The 15,631-nt window shown below is 37.3% G+C and overlaps 1 protein-coding gene and 1 long non-coding RNA gene across 2 annotated transcripts; both read right to left on the bottom strand.

Annotated features, from left to right (window-relative positions):
- Positions 1–241: 241 nt before the first annotated feature.
- LOC139148744 (megakaryocyte-associated tyrosine-protein kinase-like) lies at positions 242–4,037 on the bottom strand. Its single transcript, XM_070720209.1, has 6 exons — positions 3,916–4,037; positions 3,373–3,455; positions 2,645–2,685; positions 1,363–1,459; positions 869–965; positions 242–382 (listed from the first exon to the last, which is right to left on the bottom strand). The coding sequence occupies exons 2-6, from the start codon at positions 3,420–3,422 to the stop codon at positions 344–346; spliced, it is 324 nt and encodes a 107-aa protein (XP_070576310.1). The 5' UTR covers positions 3,423–3,455; positions 3,916–4,037; the 3' UTR covers positions 242–343.
- A 3,585-nt stretch (positions 4,038–7,622) lies between these two features.
- On the bottom strand, positions 7,623–9,962 carry LOC139148745 (uncharacterized). Its single transcript, XR_011555995.1, has 3 exons — positions 9,802–9,962; positions 8,310–8,428; positions 7,623–7,742 (listed from the first exon to the last, which is right to left on the bottom strand). It is a non-coding gene; the product is annotated as an uncharacterized lncRNA (long non-coding RNA).
- Positions 9,963–15,631: the final 5,669 nt, after the last annotated feature.

A 15,631-nucleotide genomic window follows, 5' to 3' on the forward strand; every position in this document is an offset into this window, starting at 1 on the left:
GAATTCTAAAGTGTGAGATCGAATAATTGTTCAACAAAAGCTAAGATGTTTTGGACAAAACTTATGCAATTTGTTTTGAAAATAGCCAGCCATATGAATACAAATGACGTCTCGAATAAAATATCCTTATGCTTAAAAGGGATTGTTTGCAACCGGTTAACCAACAGCTGCGTGTCAGAGCTACAGGTTTCTATATATATGACATTACTCTAAATATTACATTACTCTAATTATGCTGCAATCATAATAAATAACATGTTACTTTATTAATTTTTTCACATAAGAATTCTTTGCTTTCGTCCAATAACGCTGTTGCCGTGTCATTTGTGCACTAGACGTCTCCTCATAGATTGGATACCATTTCGCCAACATTAAAAAGACCCTATGAAGGTAAAGGAAAATTGTTTGTATACTCAAGAACAACATATCCCAAAGCTTTGGAAAAAGTGTACACCCTAAATAGATTGTTTAGCTTTATCTTTATCATTGTTTATCTTTATATATGTACATGTATACAGGTAAACTGAAAGGTACATGAACTAGGAAATATTCCAACAGGTATAACCCATTGACAATTCTCTAAAAACTTGTTGCGTTCGATATAAGCAAAATTTTGATACAATTAACTTTGGTCAATAAATCAATGGAAAGGGAGAGGCTTCTACAAAGTCTGACAATGAGATTATAAATCAAACAAATGTATAAGAGTTGTTAATCAGATACATGTACTATGTATTTTATGTACATGATAGGCTGAGATGACTCCTCGGGCCGTTATCAAACGTCCTAATTTTCATTTGATAATTCAACGTGCATGAAAGCGAAGTATATATTGGCCAGAAAGGTAAGAGAATGTTAATTGTTTTACCTCTCCGTTCTCGAGAGCTTCGATCTCTTCAGTAAGCTGTCTAGCAGAAGGTCTCACCGACAATCCTGACTCCCAACATTTTCTCATCACTCGATATCTAAGAGAAACATGTTTACAAGAGAACATGTAATTTTATTTTGTCGCATTTAGTACACTGTGTTCTAGTTCAAGTTAAGGCATGGGTGATTTCAAAGTATAAGGAGGTTGTTGCTGAGACATTATGTCAAATGGACCCGATGGCTTCTTCAATCTGTAATTTCTTATTATGCGATGGCTTGTATGAAGCCTCGAAGTTTCTGATATTTCGACGACCATCGTAAGCTTCTACCGACAATCCTAAAACATTACAGGAAAGAATGACAGCCGTTTTTATCACTTTACTATATCTGCGATATACCATTTAGTCCTAACTTTTAATACTTGTTGTATTTCGCTGATCTGTATTATTATATCATTTACTTATGTCTAATGCACTACAGATGGTTTTGACGTACGCTTCGTAACTGCATTTCGCCGGTTTTTCCAACCTTTCACCACTGTTAACTTTACCCATAAACTTCTGAATCGTCAAATCCTTGTATGGACACTCTCCTGTAGAGGAAATGATATTTGTAGGTATGTTGTACGATGTGATTTATTTTCTAGACTTTCAATGTTCGATTATTCGTTATTCGTTCACCAAGTAACTCGAACACGTAACTTAATTACCTCGGTTTTGTTGTCAATTTCTTTTCACATAAAGAGTGTGTACATAAATGAACATCTGGTGAAAAACTTCCTAATGAATATTTTTAGGGTGCGATACTAATGTGCAACATCGACTATGAAATGAATCACAGTGATTGGTAGAAATATTGTTGTTACGCAGACATACTTTAACTACCTCGACAATTCCCAAAACTTTATCAATACTCAACCTAGCTGATATTAATACACGATAACTTTATCGATCCAATTGTTACATAGCCTGCACGATATATTGCATATGATGACATTAAAGATTCTTTTTAATGTAGTATGCTCCTCGAAAGCGAAAGGCTTAAACTTTTGCACAAACTTTCTTCAATGAAACTATCAACCATTCTCTCGCCAAATCAATAATAAAAATCGGGGGTCATCTTGCAGAGTTTGGTATTAGTGAAACAAATTATACCTATTATTGACTGCAGTCCCAGTAACTTTATACCAATTTTGACAGTCGAAAAAAGTGAGGCAACAGACACATCTATGTACTGTTTCATCTTTAAAATGATTTTCAACAAGTGTTACATCAGAAAAGAAATGTTAGTTAACATTGAGAATCCTGATATACTTGTATGTACACGAGGCGCATATAAGTTGATATATTTTTCTCGTGGTTAAGGTTATTCTAATTTATATGTAACCTTCAGTTGATAAAGTAAATCTACCTAAAATATGCTTTCAATCTTACAGTAAGACTGATAAAGTGTTAATAATGTATGGAAGAGCACGTAGCAGTATACTTTAGCATCTACAAGGAAATACAACACCAGCATCGGTAAATATTGAAAATCGACACGTACTCGTATTTGCGGGTGTGATGAGCTGCTGTAGGTTATGGCCAGGTGCCAATTACAAATATGCTATCTCAATACTTCAACCATTTACTTGGTGTAACGTATGGAAATTGTATTCCAAGCATGTATAGGTGGACTGGTGACAATAAGGTATCATGATTTGCACGGCAGTGACTGATAACTGTCAACAGGATATGATGGTATGTACTCTCAAACAATACAAGGAAAGATCACTCACCATGTGAACATACCTCCCAAAGAAGAACACCAAATGACCATCTTAGGAGAACAAGGGTTACAATAAAGGATAAAAGAAGGCAAAAGAAGGCAAAAGAAGAATCAGCTTTACTCTGAGAGAATGTTTATATGCTTTGTGTGTTATATCTTGAATTGATAATTATGTTCCTGTATAAGAAACGCTGAATTTAGATTTTGACGTGGTCTATGACCGAGGTAACCGAAATAAACATGTATTTGAAATGTAGGAATAATTTAAGGAGGTACAACCCCTGGTTGGAGAAGACCATTATCTATGTGTTAATAGGTCTACGGAGTAGCATGTTAATAAAAATCTGATGACATCGTCAAAATGTTTCAGGCCAGTCAAATACTATCAGCGACGCTTGGCATATTGAATTCCAAATCATACTGTATATACGCACTCAAAACAAGTGGCAATGACATTACGGTAATTCAATATAATTTCACAAAATTAGAGTTGAGAGAAGTGCACATTTCTAAATACACACAGTTACACACGATACTGAAAATACATGCATACATGTATTTGAAACAAAGCAACGTCAATAATTCTTGACTGGGATAAAATGTTTGTAACGTCACTGAAAGAACAATGTCGATTAATTATTTGAATTAATATTTTTCTCTGAATTATTATTTCATCTTACAATGATTGCTTCATGAACTGAAGATTTTTGGTATATTATATGTTTTGATAATACTTACACATCGCTCTTGAAATAAAATTCTCCTCTCTTAAGGAATTCCGGTGGCATCCATTTTAATGGAAAAGCTATTTGTCCTTCGGCCTAAAGGTAATTCAGAAAATAGAACAATCAAGATGAATTACCATAATGAGGCCATAGAGTAGTATTCTTGCCTATGCGTCGGGCCATGAATATCACCCTGACGAATGAGTACAATGACAGGGTGCATTTATCCATCCACAAAAGTATAGATAAATGAATAATATATATATATATATATATATATATATATATATATATATATATATATATGTGTGTGTGTGTGTGTGTGTGTGTGTGTGTGTGTGTGTGTGTGATAAAATATTTGATTGTCTTAACAGAAATAGAGCTTTTCAAAGTATATAAAGATCTTACAGCGAATTGTTATTTCTGATTTTGTTGATTAAGCATCCTTCCATCCATTCATTCATTCAACCACCCAACCCATCTCATCCCACCCCACCAACCTACCCTCCAACCCATCAATCCATCAATCCTTTCACAAAACATTCATTTAACTTACCCAAGGCACATTAATGTATACTCCCTTTGTTTCACTGACGTCTCTACTTAGGCCAAAATCACATATTTTCGCCACATCACCAGCACACAGCAATATATTTCTTAAAGCTAAATCTCGATGAACGATCTGTGATATAATTAATGATTGGAATGAATTGTACGTAAATTTATTCAATTTTGCTATAGAATGAAAAACCATGTATATAACTCCGATTCGCTTGAATCAGCTATTGTTTTCCTAGTACAGATTTGGAGATGCATATTAAAACGGGTAAACGATATTGTATTGAGCATTCATAAGACATGGCCGCAAAGGCTACTTCCCGAAACATGTCTTATTTACACATTGAATGAAAAAGGTGAAAATTTTCACTTAAAACAGGAATATTGGGAAGAGGTTGGTAGTTTTTTCATTGAAAAGAAAATCACACTTTTCCACTGTGATAGACTTATAATGCGCATAATAAAATATTGGATTTAAGTGTTAACTAATTTGTCTTCACAGCCTGAGAATTAAACAGTATATATATATACAGATGAAGAACTAAACAAATCTATAAGTAAAAAATGATATTTACCCCTTTCTCTTGCATATATTGCATTCCAAAAGTTACCCCCTTCAAAAATTTAACTAATTTTCGCCTATTAACTTCAGGTATCGTTTCACCTAGACTTCGCACATAATCTTTTAGATTGCCATTTGGCGCGTATTCCATTAAAAAGAACAGCTTATCTGTAAAATACAATCGAGAAAACCACACCTTTTGAAAGAATGGGCTCTGCTTTAGGTTGGTAATCATGATGACGCACCAAGAGTATAAAGAACGGAACTCAATGACATTAAGTCAGCTTGCAATTGTATCTCGAGTGTTATGCACGAGTAAGGCATGCGGCTCAAAGCCATACACGTTTTTTACAGTAACAGCGTTCTAACCTTTCGATGGGATGACGAACCAATAACGACTTTGCGAACAAGCACATCTCCGAGACTGAGGGTCGGGTATGTTTATAGAACCGTGTTCACCCCTGTCCCTCTAGATTCTGTGCCATCTATATGAGTATCCACGGCCTCTGGACAATTCGGAACACAATTTCCAACTTTACGATAAAACTTTCAGTACTAAGATGGAGTTTGAATTGTGTAGCGTTTTGAAGACATTTTTTCATGTTCACACATTTTATTTATTTTATTGTTATGATTCGAGAAACGGGATACATTGAAAATGACATCGAGAAACTATTCTAATCAAAACATTCAAAACATACCTCCTCTTAAGACGAAACCTCTGAAATCGATTATGTTTGGGTTGTTCTTAAGTTTAATCAAACACTGTATCTCACGACAGCAGAGATGTTTACCTTGGACGTTGTTCTGACCTGATGAAGGAAGGATGTCAGCATGAGCAATTCAAATTTTTACAGTCTGTCCTCCGTTTCTAATCTTTCAGGGCACAACAGTTGGAAAGAATGACAAATCATATTCTAACATTTCGATCTTTCAAGTTGAAATGTGCTGATAGCAAGAAGGAAAACGTAAAGGGGCCTGATCAAATTTGGCTTTCAAGGTGACTCGGCTCCCTCTTGGTACCTTACCTGGCAAAGGCTGTTTGATAGCTACCTCAACATGTGCATTTCGATCAGGTTGCTTGAGAACACCTTTGTGCACTTGGCCAAACTCTCCTTGCCCAAGTATAGGTCCAGTTTGGTTGACATGTCGGTGCTTAACCTGCCATGCTTTCAACTGCCTGGGTACTCTCTGTGAAATGAATATGAAAACAGCTTCAAGTAAACGTTAATTATGTAAACTTCGGCGAAAACGTTAGGGCGGTGGCTGGTTTTATGTTTGTGTACAAGTGTGGTCACATCACTAATTCAATTAGCTCTGAGACAGTCATCTAATGAAATAACAATTAAAACAGAATCAAGATGACATTCTCTTCTCACGTTTCTCAGTTTCAGAAGTGTACTGTGTTATTCCACTGCCTGACAATAATCGCGTCAATGGAACATGTGAAATATCACCCAAGTAATAATTTCACTCCATATTTTCACTGGTATCGACTTTTTGCGCAGCTGCGTGGTAAAATACGATGTGTTTTACAGAGGCCAAGAAACATAATGAAAAACGTCCCTTTTTGATAAATAGAAATGTTGCATGCGGACAATGGATTACTTTATGACTTATCTATTTACCTGAATTAATTCTGTTATTTCCGGATCCTCTGCTCGCAGACGATCGTAACCATGTGGCTTGCACATACGTACTACAAGTATTGCGATTCCTGTTATCACGGCCAGCGCAACGGAGACAGTAACTGTCACAAGGGTCCAATAGCTTTTAGGAGGCGGAGAAGCAACTGCATAATTTCAAAGGAAAAACAAAAACTACTTCATATATTGTGCTATTGCTACGCAGTGGTACGTAATAAGACAGCATGTGATCGATGTAATTTGTGATGACTTGTGACGTCATCGGAAAAAAAAAACTGTTGGTAAACCTAATGGCATGGTGTAAGCTGTAACTATGCTTCGAGGAGAACCAGACTTCTAAATATCTACACATATATGTGTGCGTTGGTCACCAAACTTTTACATCTGTTCGCCTTTAATTAGATTCATATTTAAGTAATAATTAAATACTCGTTCGAGTCTATCATTCGTGTTGTGTTTGCTGCTTGTTTGCAAACTAGAGCGTTCGTTTACTCGAATATTGATCGAATATTATTATTGTTTGTATAATATATTTGTTGCAGCAGCGATCGTTACTGACTAACACAAATTTAAATTTTGACTATGTTATATTTACGCATAAATTATATATCAACAATATACCTGTAACACATAGGCAATCATTGGTGGAATTACACAGCGGTTTTTCCCATGAGTTGCAACGGCATATCTTTTCACAGAGTTGACCACAATAACCCATCTTACACTGACATGTTCCATCAGTTACATCACAGTTATGCGTTTCAGCGATCTTGCACGAGCACTTGCGTGAACAATTTATCCCAAACGTCCAAAGAGCACATTCTGTTAAAGTATGAGAGTTTGTGTTTGTGTATATAGATATAATATCCATATCTGTGGAAAAGCAATTTGCAATCAACTGTAAAATGCCGCATCCATAGACCGCTGTTATGTCAGTGACCTGATAGTATTTTACTTTGTAGTTAGCAGATGAACAGATTTCAATCCGATAAAAAAATTAAAAGTTAGCATTAAAACCTCAGGTCTACCGGTATATGCATAATTTACATAATTAATGACTATAGAAATCAGATAAACTTCTGCGAAACATGCAAGGAAGGGTATCAAACATTCATTATCTTGAGATTAGATTTGATTAGAAATATGACAGCCTTTTTAAGTAACTTTAATAATTGTAGGCGATACATATCATGGTATTTTGTATCACTTGAGTTGACTGCAGGATACAGTGAGGTAACAAGCGCTGCAGACCCTTGTCTGCAAAATCGATAATTTTGGTAAGTATTCAAAGCCATTTCATTGTACTCGATTAATGAGGAGATTACCTACTGTAGAGCAAAAAGACAGCACATGTTTGGTCACTTGCGGTCAAATCCTGAGTCGTTGCTGTCGAATGACCCGAAAGTAACCTGCAAAGACGTAATGGTCACGTCACAATACTGATGATTCACAAATGGAGTAACAATATTCAAGTGTTGCATTGATACTTACTTTCATCACAGTGAATTCCTGTCCATCCCTGTCCACATTTACAACCTTTGTATCTACTGCAGTAACTTCCATTCCGACAGTCGCAGTTAATTTCACATTTTTCACCCCATTTGTTTTTCTGGCAACCTAAAAAGAAAACGGTGGTAAAAGTCAAGACTGTGAACATAAAATGTAAATCAATGTTCAAGTCTAAGCTTACAATATCCCTTAATACTTTTAAGGGACTGTGTCTTTCTTTATCAATGGGTCCACTCCAGGCAACAGTCCACTATAAATTCAAAGTTCTTCCTACGTCATGAATTCGGTAACATGTGCCATGAAGATTTGTCGGTATGCGCGACGATACGATTTTGAACACTGTTAATCAGTGTAGAGAGTAATGCAATATATAAACATAACGTGTTTCAAAACTTTGTAATAGCTGTAACTAAATTGTAGAGGAAATGTTGCGTTCCTTAACTACAGTCTTACCACAAGATTACATCCTTCGGATTGGTGTATTCAATAAAGTTTCCCCAAAACTAAGCTTAAAGCTAACCTCGTGACATGAGCATGTCTTTGTTTTCTGTATAATCCAGCAGTAATCATCAAACTGACCATTCACTGCCAAGGAAGCACCACAACCTAAGCATATCTCATCAACAGTCTATACAGTTTGGTAGAAAACAGAACATTAAATCAAGGTGGCCTCACCAGAAATGTTCACATACGTGATATCTGAATAAACCGCTCCATAGTCATCACGAAGTTGGCATTCGTACTTGCCAGTGTAGTTTTCCCAAAGGTGTGCCACCATTATTTTCGACACGTCGCTTGAAGGGATAATACCAAAACGTGACAATGACATATCCAATTTAATCAGAATGCCAAAGAATATTGCTCAGTATATAGCATACCGAATGATGTGGGTTAAAAGAAATGACCAATCATCAGATAAGCATTAACAGGCAAGACAGAATGATATAGATATAATCAGTTAAGATAATACATGAAGGCAATGGCCAAGCGATGGGGTAAAATGTATTTTGTGATAAAGAGAAATAGATGGCAATGACACTAGATAAGGAATGTGTATAAAATTGGGCATAGGGCGATTTTGTGACTTTCAGACGTACACTAGTCTAACCAATGTCGTATCAAATGCCAATTCAGGCCCAAAAGCCTCTCATCATGTATGCATGTGCTTATCGCTCAATTCAGTTGAAATTCACCGTGATATTTTATGGTAATCTTAGAAATATGCAAGTTGAACTTTATTGCATCGTAGGCGGAATTGGTAGGCTTGAATAGCAGAGAAGTTTAGGGGGATCATAATAATTGTAATACCATATTTTACCATTAATCTTCCCAAACGTCTTTTAAAAATCCAAAAACGATATCGAATTTTGTCATTTGCTTCTCTCAGACCAGGTTTTGTCTTAAATAGACATAAACCACGTTTTATGCTGTAAACGTCGAGATATGTACGATGGATGTCATAATAGACAAAAATAATGCCGCTCTCCGTATAGGATGTGATGTTGGCGACATGAAAATTTAACGGGCTTGGAGGAACAAGGATACTTCGGACAGTTAATTACATGATCAATAAATTGGATGTAATTGTTAACTGATATCCCATGGTTGTTCATTGAAGTTACCGTAATTTTTTTCGGAAAGCTGTAGCAAATTTTCGTATAGCACAGTCTACCTCCAGCAAGAAGTAAGCGCGTGGTGTATCAATGACAATCTGGCGTCGACCAAACGACACCTGACAGGTTTACATTGTAACTCTCAGTGAAAGCAAACAAAACAGCCTCCTCTCCTGCTTTGTACGACGATCCGCCTTGGTCAAAATGGGGATGGTTTTGTGCCAGAAATTTCCATAAGTTTTGAACATTGTAGTTCTAAGTGCTTTGGGCCGGGCTAAATTTAGTAGCACACCTTATGGTTTCAACATACAACTCGGTCCGAGAGGTGAGAAGCAAATAGTACATGTTCATATTATTTTATTAGTCAATGTAAAGAGATAAAAACTTTAAAAGGGAGTCCCATTTGATATATACGAAAGGGAGCAATATTTAGTCAAATAATTTTTATGCGGGGAGGGGGTAAACGTTTGCAGATCGTTGAAAGCATACATTCCAACGAATCCTCTCCACATAAATATTTAAAGCTGCTTATGATCATTTAAACATAATTATACCTGTTGTTTTCTGCAAGAACATAGACAATGTTTTCGTCACTTGAGTCGAGTAATTTGTCATCCTTGAACCATTGGAAGTATGTATTTACTTTCGTATCACTTTGGATTACAGCACACATTACGAAGAAAACTCCACCATAATCTGCCAGGACGGGCTTTGGTGTCACAATGACGGAACGATGAACTAAAAAATAGCAAACTTTCTGAATTGGCGAGACAGAATAAAACCAATTGAAAATGTTTGATAACACATATCTGTGGTTCTTCCAATATCCTAAACATCTGACTTATTTAAATGGCATATTTTCCTTAGAAAAAAAAAAGTATTTTTAACCGAGTTTTAACTTTGTAGAGACACATGTTTTATAGATGTAAATTAGAAAGATTCGCACACAGAATAATAGGTGTACATCGTCAAAAATATAGCCTTGAACTGATCGCAATAGACTTGCTTACCAAAGGTTAGCAGTAAATTCTTGCAAATGCAAAAAATTATATAATAGTATGCATTAATTTGTGTCAATCCAATCTATTCGTTTATTGGCATATTATGGCAGTGCCCTTTCTGTTAATCGAAATCAGTAAGGAAATCAAAAAGTCAGATGTGCCTTGAATTAAATAAAACTTTAACATTCCTACAATACAAAGAATTTCAAATAGACATCACGTCGACTGATGTAATATAACAAGCTGTCTAAATAGTTTAAATAGAAGTATACGTACACGGAAGTGGTGGAATTTATCTACTTTAATGGCATAAAACACAACATACTTTTTACCGTGAATTAATTTGGAGTTACTACCGTACCTAGATCACACGCCACTCCCTTCCAGCCCGGTGCACATTTGCAAGCCCCATTGAAAGTGTGGCATGTAGCCCCATTCTGACATATACAGTCGTATTGACAATTACCACCATATTTCCCATGAGGACAGCCTACAGGAAAGTACATGTAGGGAAAGGAGGTATATCAGTCTGGTAGATCTAATTAGCCATAATAGTGCAAACTTGCGCCGTTTACTGTACACTGTAGCTCAGCTGTCATGCCAGGGAAAGTCAAAATCAACGTACCTTCAGTAAACATTTATACAAACAGTTGTTGATACAATTTGGGAGTCAGGATTAGAATCTAAATAATTATAAACCAGTATACCTGAAGGCTCTAACTTGATGTCAACCGGTCCGAAATGATTCAACCAATAGCAGTGGACACCATCTTGAAATTTGGCAAAGTTCTCATAGGACAATGTCAAAATGATGACTTTATCTATATCCTTATGGGGATAGATAAACGATATGTAGTCTGCAATATCATCAGGAAGATCTTTCCTCTGAAAAAAGTAAGTGAAATCGTTAATTTTTACACTTGACCCATGCTTTCAATAGCTACCGAGGTAGTGTGTTTAAGACATGTCTGACTCAACTTAATGAATAATGGAAAAAAATAAAATATTAGTTCTATTATACATGACTTTATTTTTATCCGACATTATGACATCATGTCATTTGACATAGGTTTTTTTCAAATGAATAATGACAATGAAGAAGTATAAGGACGGATTGCTACTTGTAATTGGTTCTGTGATTAAGGTAGTAACTCAGGTTCGTTAACACATATTTTAAATCAAAAGTTTCACATAAAAAACGGGGTCTCACACCCAACATGTGGTACATTTTTATTAGGTCTATGTTTGAAGAAGGTAAAAATTTTGTTTAGTTGTCAAAACATGCATTCGTATGTTTGTCTAAAGCAAAAACGTGTGATTTTGAGTTTTTTCACTGAAAAAAGTATAAGTAAGAATTGGCAGCACTCCTAAGTGATCTGTTAACGGCACTAGACAGCTGGATATACGGGGACAAAACCGTGTTTTGGATTTTTAAAATTCGCTTTTGTTTCTGCCACAGTGAGCCTTCGAAGTCTGAACTGTCGGATTTTCGCATAAATTATCGTCTGTTTTTTACGTTTGTCAAGTTATCGTCACTTCAGGGGGTTATCAAAATCTAAAAACACGGTTTTTTCAGGTCTAATCATGAAGTGTTAGCATGCAATGAAATGGGGAAATCCGCCCACGCGTCGCCGACTTATACTCATTGAAGGTGCGCATACATAGCAACAATCGGAACTGAGAAAATCGACGATTTGTGTAAACGTCTCATTTTCACACAAAATGGCCGAAAAAGTCAGATTTTTGTACCTTTAAAAAATTCATTCGATCTGGGTCTAGATAAAATATTGGGCATCAGATTGGAGAATTTCTGATAAGTCCTGAACACTTGTTCGCCAAAAAATGATGAAAATTGTGCGTAGAACGTGAGGCTGGTCAGCGTAAGCGGTGGATACTATTTACACAATAAACACTAGAAAGATAATTCAGGGCATAATCTGTTTGTCAAATACGTATCTAGCTTATAATTATATTCACTGTACAGAGTCTGGTTTCGACGCTCACTCGCTTGCTCGGAAGCGCTCGACTTCCGGTCTCATAGCCCGTAATTTATGCACGTACCAAGTGTGAAATGGTTGTCAAGTTCATTTTAGCACCGATTTTTGTGCCTCTATTACAAAACGTCACTTGCTTGCTTGCCTTCGAATATGAGACGACCAAACTGTCGATGCTCTAAACAATTCTGTAGTTGAGAAGTTCAAGGAATAAGGGTAAACTCGAGTACGTTAAGGCGAGGCTCGAGAAATTTCTTATGAATATGCAAATTTGCACTAATAAATATTCATGTTTCCTGAGCGCGCGCGCGCTCAGCTTGATTCAACCGGGTCGCGGACGTGTATGCTGTGCGAGTACTCGGCGAGTGTAAGCCTTCGAGGCTTCAGCTCATGTGGGCAAAAGACCAAAACGGGAGATTTGGAACGGCTATTTATGTCAGCCAACTTCACCGTTTCGGTCTTTGGCATATCAAGAGCATATCAAAATGAACGCAGTTTGACGAAGGATATTGTGGCTACGCCATCATGGTTGCCGCCCGGGGTTGCCGCCATCAGCACATGTTGATCCCTGATGTGGCCCACCACTTGTTTTCGCCATCATTCATCAAGGACAGACAGGGGTGTTTTGCAACAACTGGTTGTCACTACTCACGACATGTACAAAAAAACGTCAGAAACAAAAGCGAGGTTGAGTATTTTATCGATCTCCAGAACTGCTCTCGCACCGACGCGATCGCTGAATGCGTGCTGAAATGGACGCGACCGCCTCGTTACTAGGATACAGTCAGCTGTCTCTACCCATAAAGCATTGTATGTGGTCCCTGGATGGGCTTCCCCAGGGGCCTGCATAGGGATTCCCCGGGCCGGCTAGAGTCCCAAATTACGACAAAAAAATTGCCAAAATCCAGCCGCTAAACTTGTTATTCTTTTTAAATCGCTGATTTGAATATTATATTGACATGTTTGTCAATATCATGCTGGCAATTCTTTATCCCAGAAAGCAAGTGCAGGCACAGTTTGACCCCAATTACGCTCGTAATGGAGGTCGTCCGTCAAGGGTCAGCTGATATTTTGTGGCGAGTCATCAATACGGGGGCGAAATTTCTTACAGTATAGGTCGCACTAGTGATGGAAAGTGGGGTCAACGCGGACAGTGTGGTTATTTACAGGATATGGGAGAGTCTACGGCTGGATTCTGTGCTTGAACAGACAATACCATTTTCGAACCAAAAATACCGTATTTAGTGAAATAAATTATTATTTCCGGGATTTTATCAACATAATACTATTTTGCGGAGTCGTTTTTCATAAAATACATATACAAAGTTTGACTAATACGAAGGATGTGCCGATTTAGCCAGTAAAACCGAAACGCACTCGTCGATAGAGGGCGCCCTTGCGGGAGCCGTGCCTTAACATACTCGAGAAGTAGCACTTGTTTTTGTAGTTTTCACATGTGATCTGCTGCAGTCTTCTTGCTCACCATCAGGAATGATACCAGGGTTTTCGTGCGCTATTTCAGTTTCGACTGTGACATGTACTATTATGGCCCCGCGTATGAAACCAAAATCAACTTCAGTTACACGTAAAAGCGATTCTTCACGACTTAAAATAAACGACTTAGGCGATACTCGACAGATTCACTGATTGTAAAATTGAAACGGCAACGTGTCGCGACACCCAGCGACACTCTCATGATCACAGATAGAAACAGACCGGCACCGATCGTGAAGCGACGTTTCGCGTGCTGTGCTCTAGACCGACATGACAGTGTCGAATTGACAATTTGGAAACTACAACCCTTTTCAGAATTAGAGCGCGAAGCCACTGCAGTGAACTGCAATAAAACTGCTTACACTAATTAGTTTCAGCTGTAGCCGTGGCCACTTTGGTGTTGAACAAGGCTACTTGATAAGGACCAAAAAGTCTGCTTGTACAAAGGCAAAACTAGCTCTGTCTGAGGCTCGAGTTGTAAATGAGAGTTTACGATTGGCACCCTGTGTTCAAGATTAAGATACAATGTAACATTACCATGCACTGGTCCATGTACAAATCTTTTTTATTTCAACTTCCCCAGACAAACTGTCTGCATGGGACATACCAATGTTGTCGACTTTGCCAGCTGGCTACAGCTGAAACTAATTAGCGTTAGCAGTTTTATTGCAGTTCACTGCAGTGGCTTCGCGCTCTAATTCTGAAAGGGTTGTAAGTCCAAAATATGGGCTGCTGTTTTAGAACCATATTTTCCAGTGACGATTAAATAGAGTCTCGTGGGGCGGCAGTGTAATCTACAGTGCTGTATGGCGCGCGCATGGAGCCCGGGTATCAACATCACATGTGTAACCATATTACTATAGTACCAACAAATGTTTCAAATTCAATGGCAGTTTTAGTATGAGCCAAGGTCAGAAAGTTTCAAAAGTTTCAAACGCTCGCGTCCATCAGCTTTCCATTTTTCTTCTTTGGCCCCCGTTTACGTTTTCTACACCGCCTATAACTGCCGGCAGTCGTCAGCCTGTTGGAATAGCGTCTCTTATGAAGACGTGCGCGCATGCGCAACATAGTGCGTAAAAAATTATATAATCTCCTTCAAGGTACATAACGATAACCACTGACAGTCATCCGGACCGTTAAAACAAAAAGAAAATAATAACTCACGCAGTTGTTAGAAGGCCATGTTTTCAGTCAAATTTCAGACATTTCGTACTATAATGTTACCTCACAGTTTTCTCTAATAGAAAGATCATATTTCAAGGGTTCAGAATATGAAATAATCACAAAATTGCTAAAATTGACCAACGAACCTGAGTCACTACCTTAAATGCCATAATAAGTTTTACCGCATAACGATATGATAATATGAGAGAAATCCATGGAGGAACAGAGCAAGTACTCAGTACCAAGGATATTTCCAAGAGGGCTTTGGTATAATCTTGTTTCGGGCACAGTAGAATGCACCGCAAGACTAAATATAGTACATATGTCTTAATTATTAGTACGTACGTCATAGAGTTCGCAGCTATATACCAATTTAATTTCTCTTAAATTCATGGTGGTGCATGAAGAGACAGTGTCCCTGCAGCTGTGTACGTTGAATAAATTAAAAGAACGTGTATTATCTCCGATGTAAACCGTCAAAGCACCTGTTAAGGATATCAGACAAATAGATTTAATCACATGACGAATAACCAGATATGAACTGAATGCGCTCACGTGTTTTACAACATATTCATTACTAGTAGTACGTTTCACAGAACAATAAAACATCTGTTATATCACTATATTTAGCAGGTTTTATCAACTTAGCACAGTACTCTCAGACGTTAATCAGTAATTACACAACTTTATGTAATATGCAAATGCGATGTTAATTGACTCGACACAGCTCA

Source organism: Ptychodera flava, chromosome 13, assembly GCF_041260155.1.
Source record: "Ptychodera flava strain L36383 chromosome 13, AS_Pfla_20210202, whole genome shotgun sequence".
NCBI classification, from domain to species: domain Eukaryota; kingdom Metazoa; phylum Hemichordata; class Enteropneusta; family Ptychoderidae; genus Ptychodera; species Ptychodera flava.

Coding starts and splice junctions, on each gene's coding strand:
- LOC139148744 (XM_070720209.1), bottom strand. CDS start 3,422: ATGCCACCGGAATTCCTTAAGAGAGGAGAATTTTATTTCAAGAGCGAT. Junction 2,686..3,372: donor TTTTATTTCAAGAGCGATGT/GTAAGTATTATC, acceptor TGTTCTCCTAAG/ATGGTCATTTGGTGTTCTTC. Junction 1,460..2,644: donor TTGGGAGGTATGTTCACATG/GTGAGTGATCTT, acceptor TTTCCTCTACAG/GAGAGTGTCCATACAAGGAT.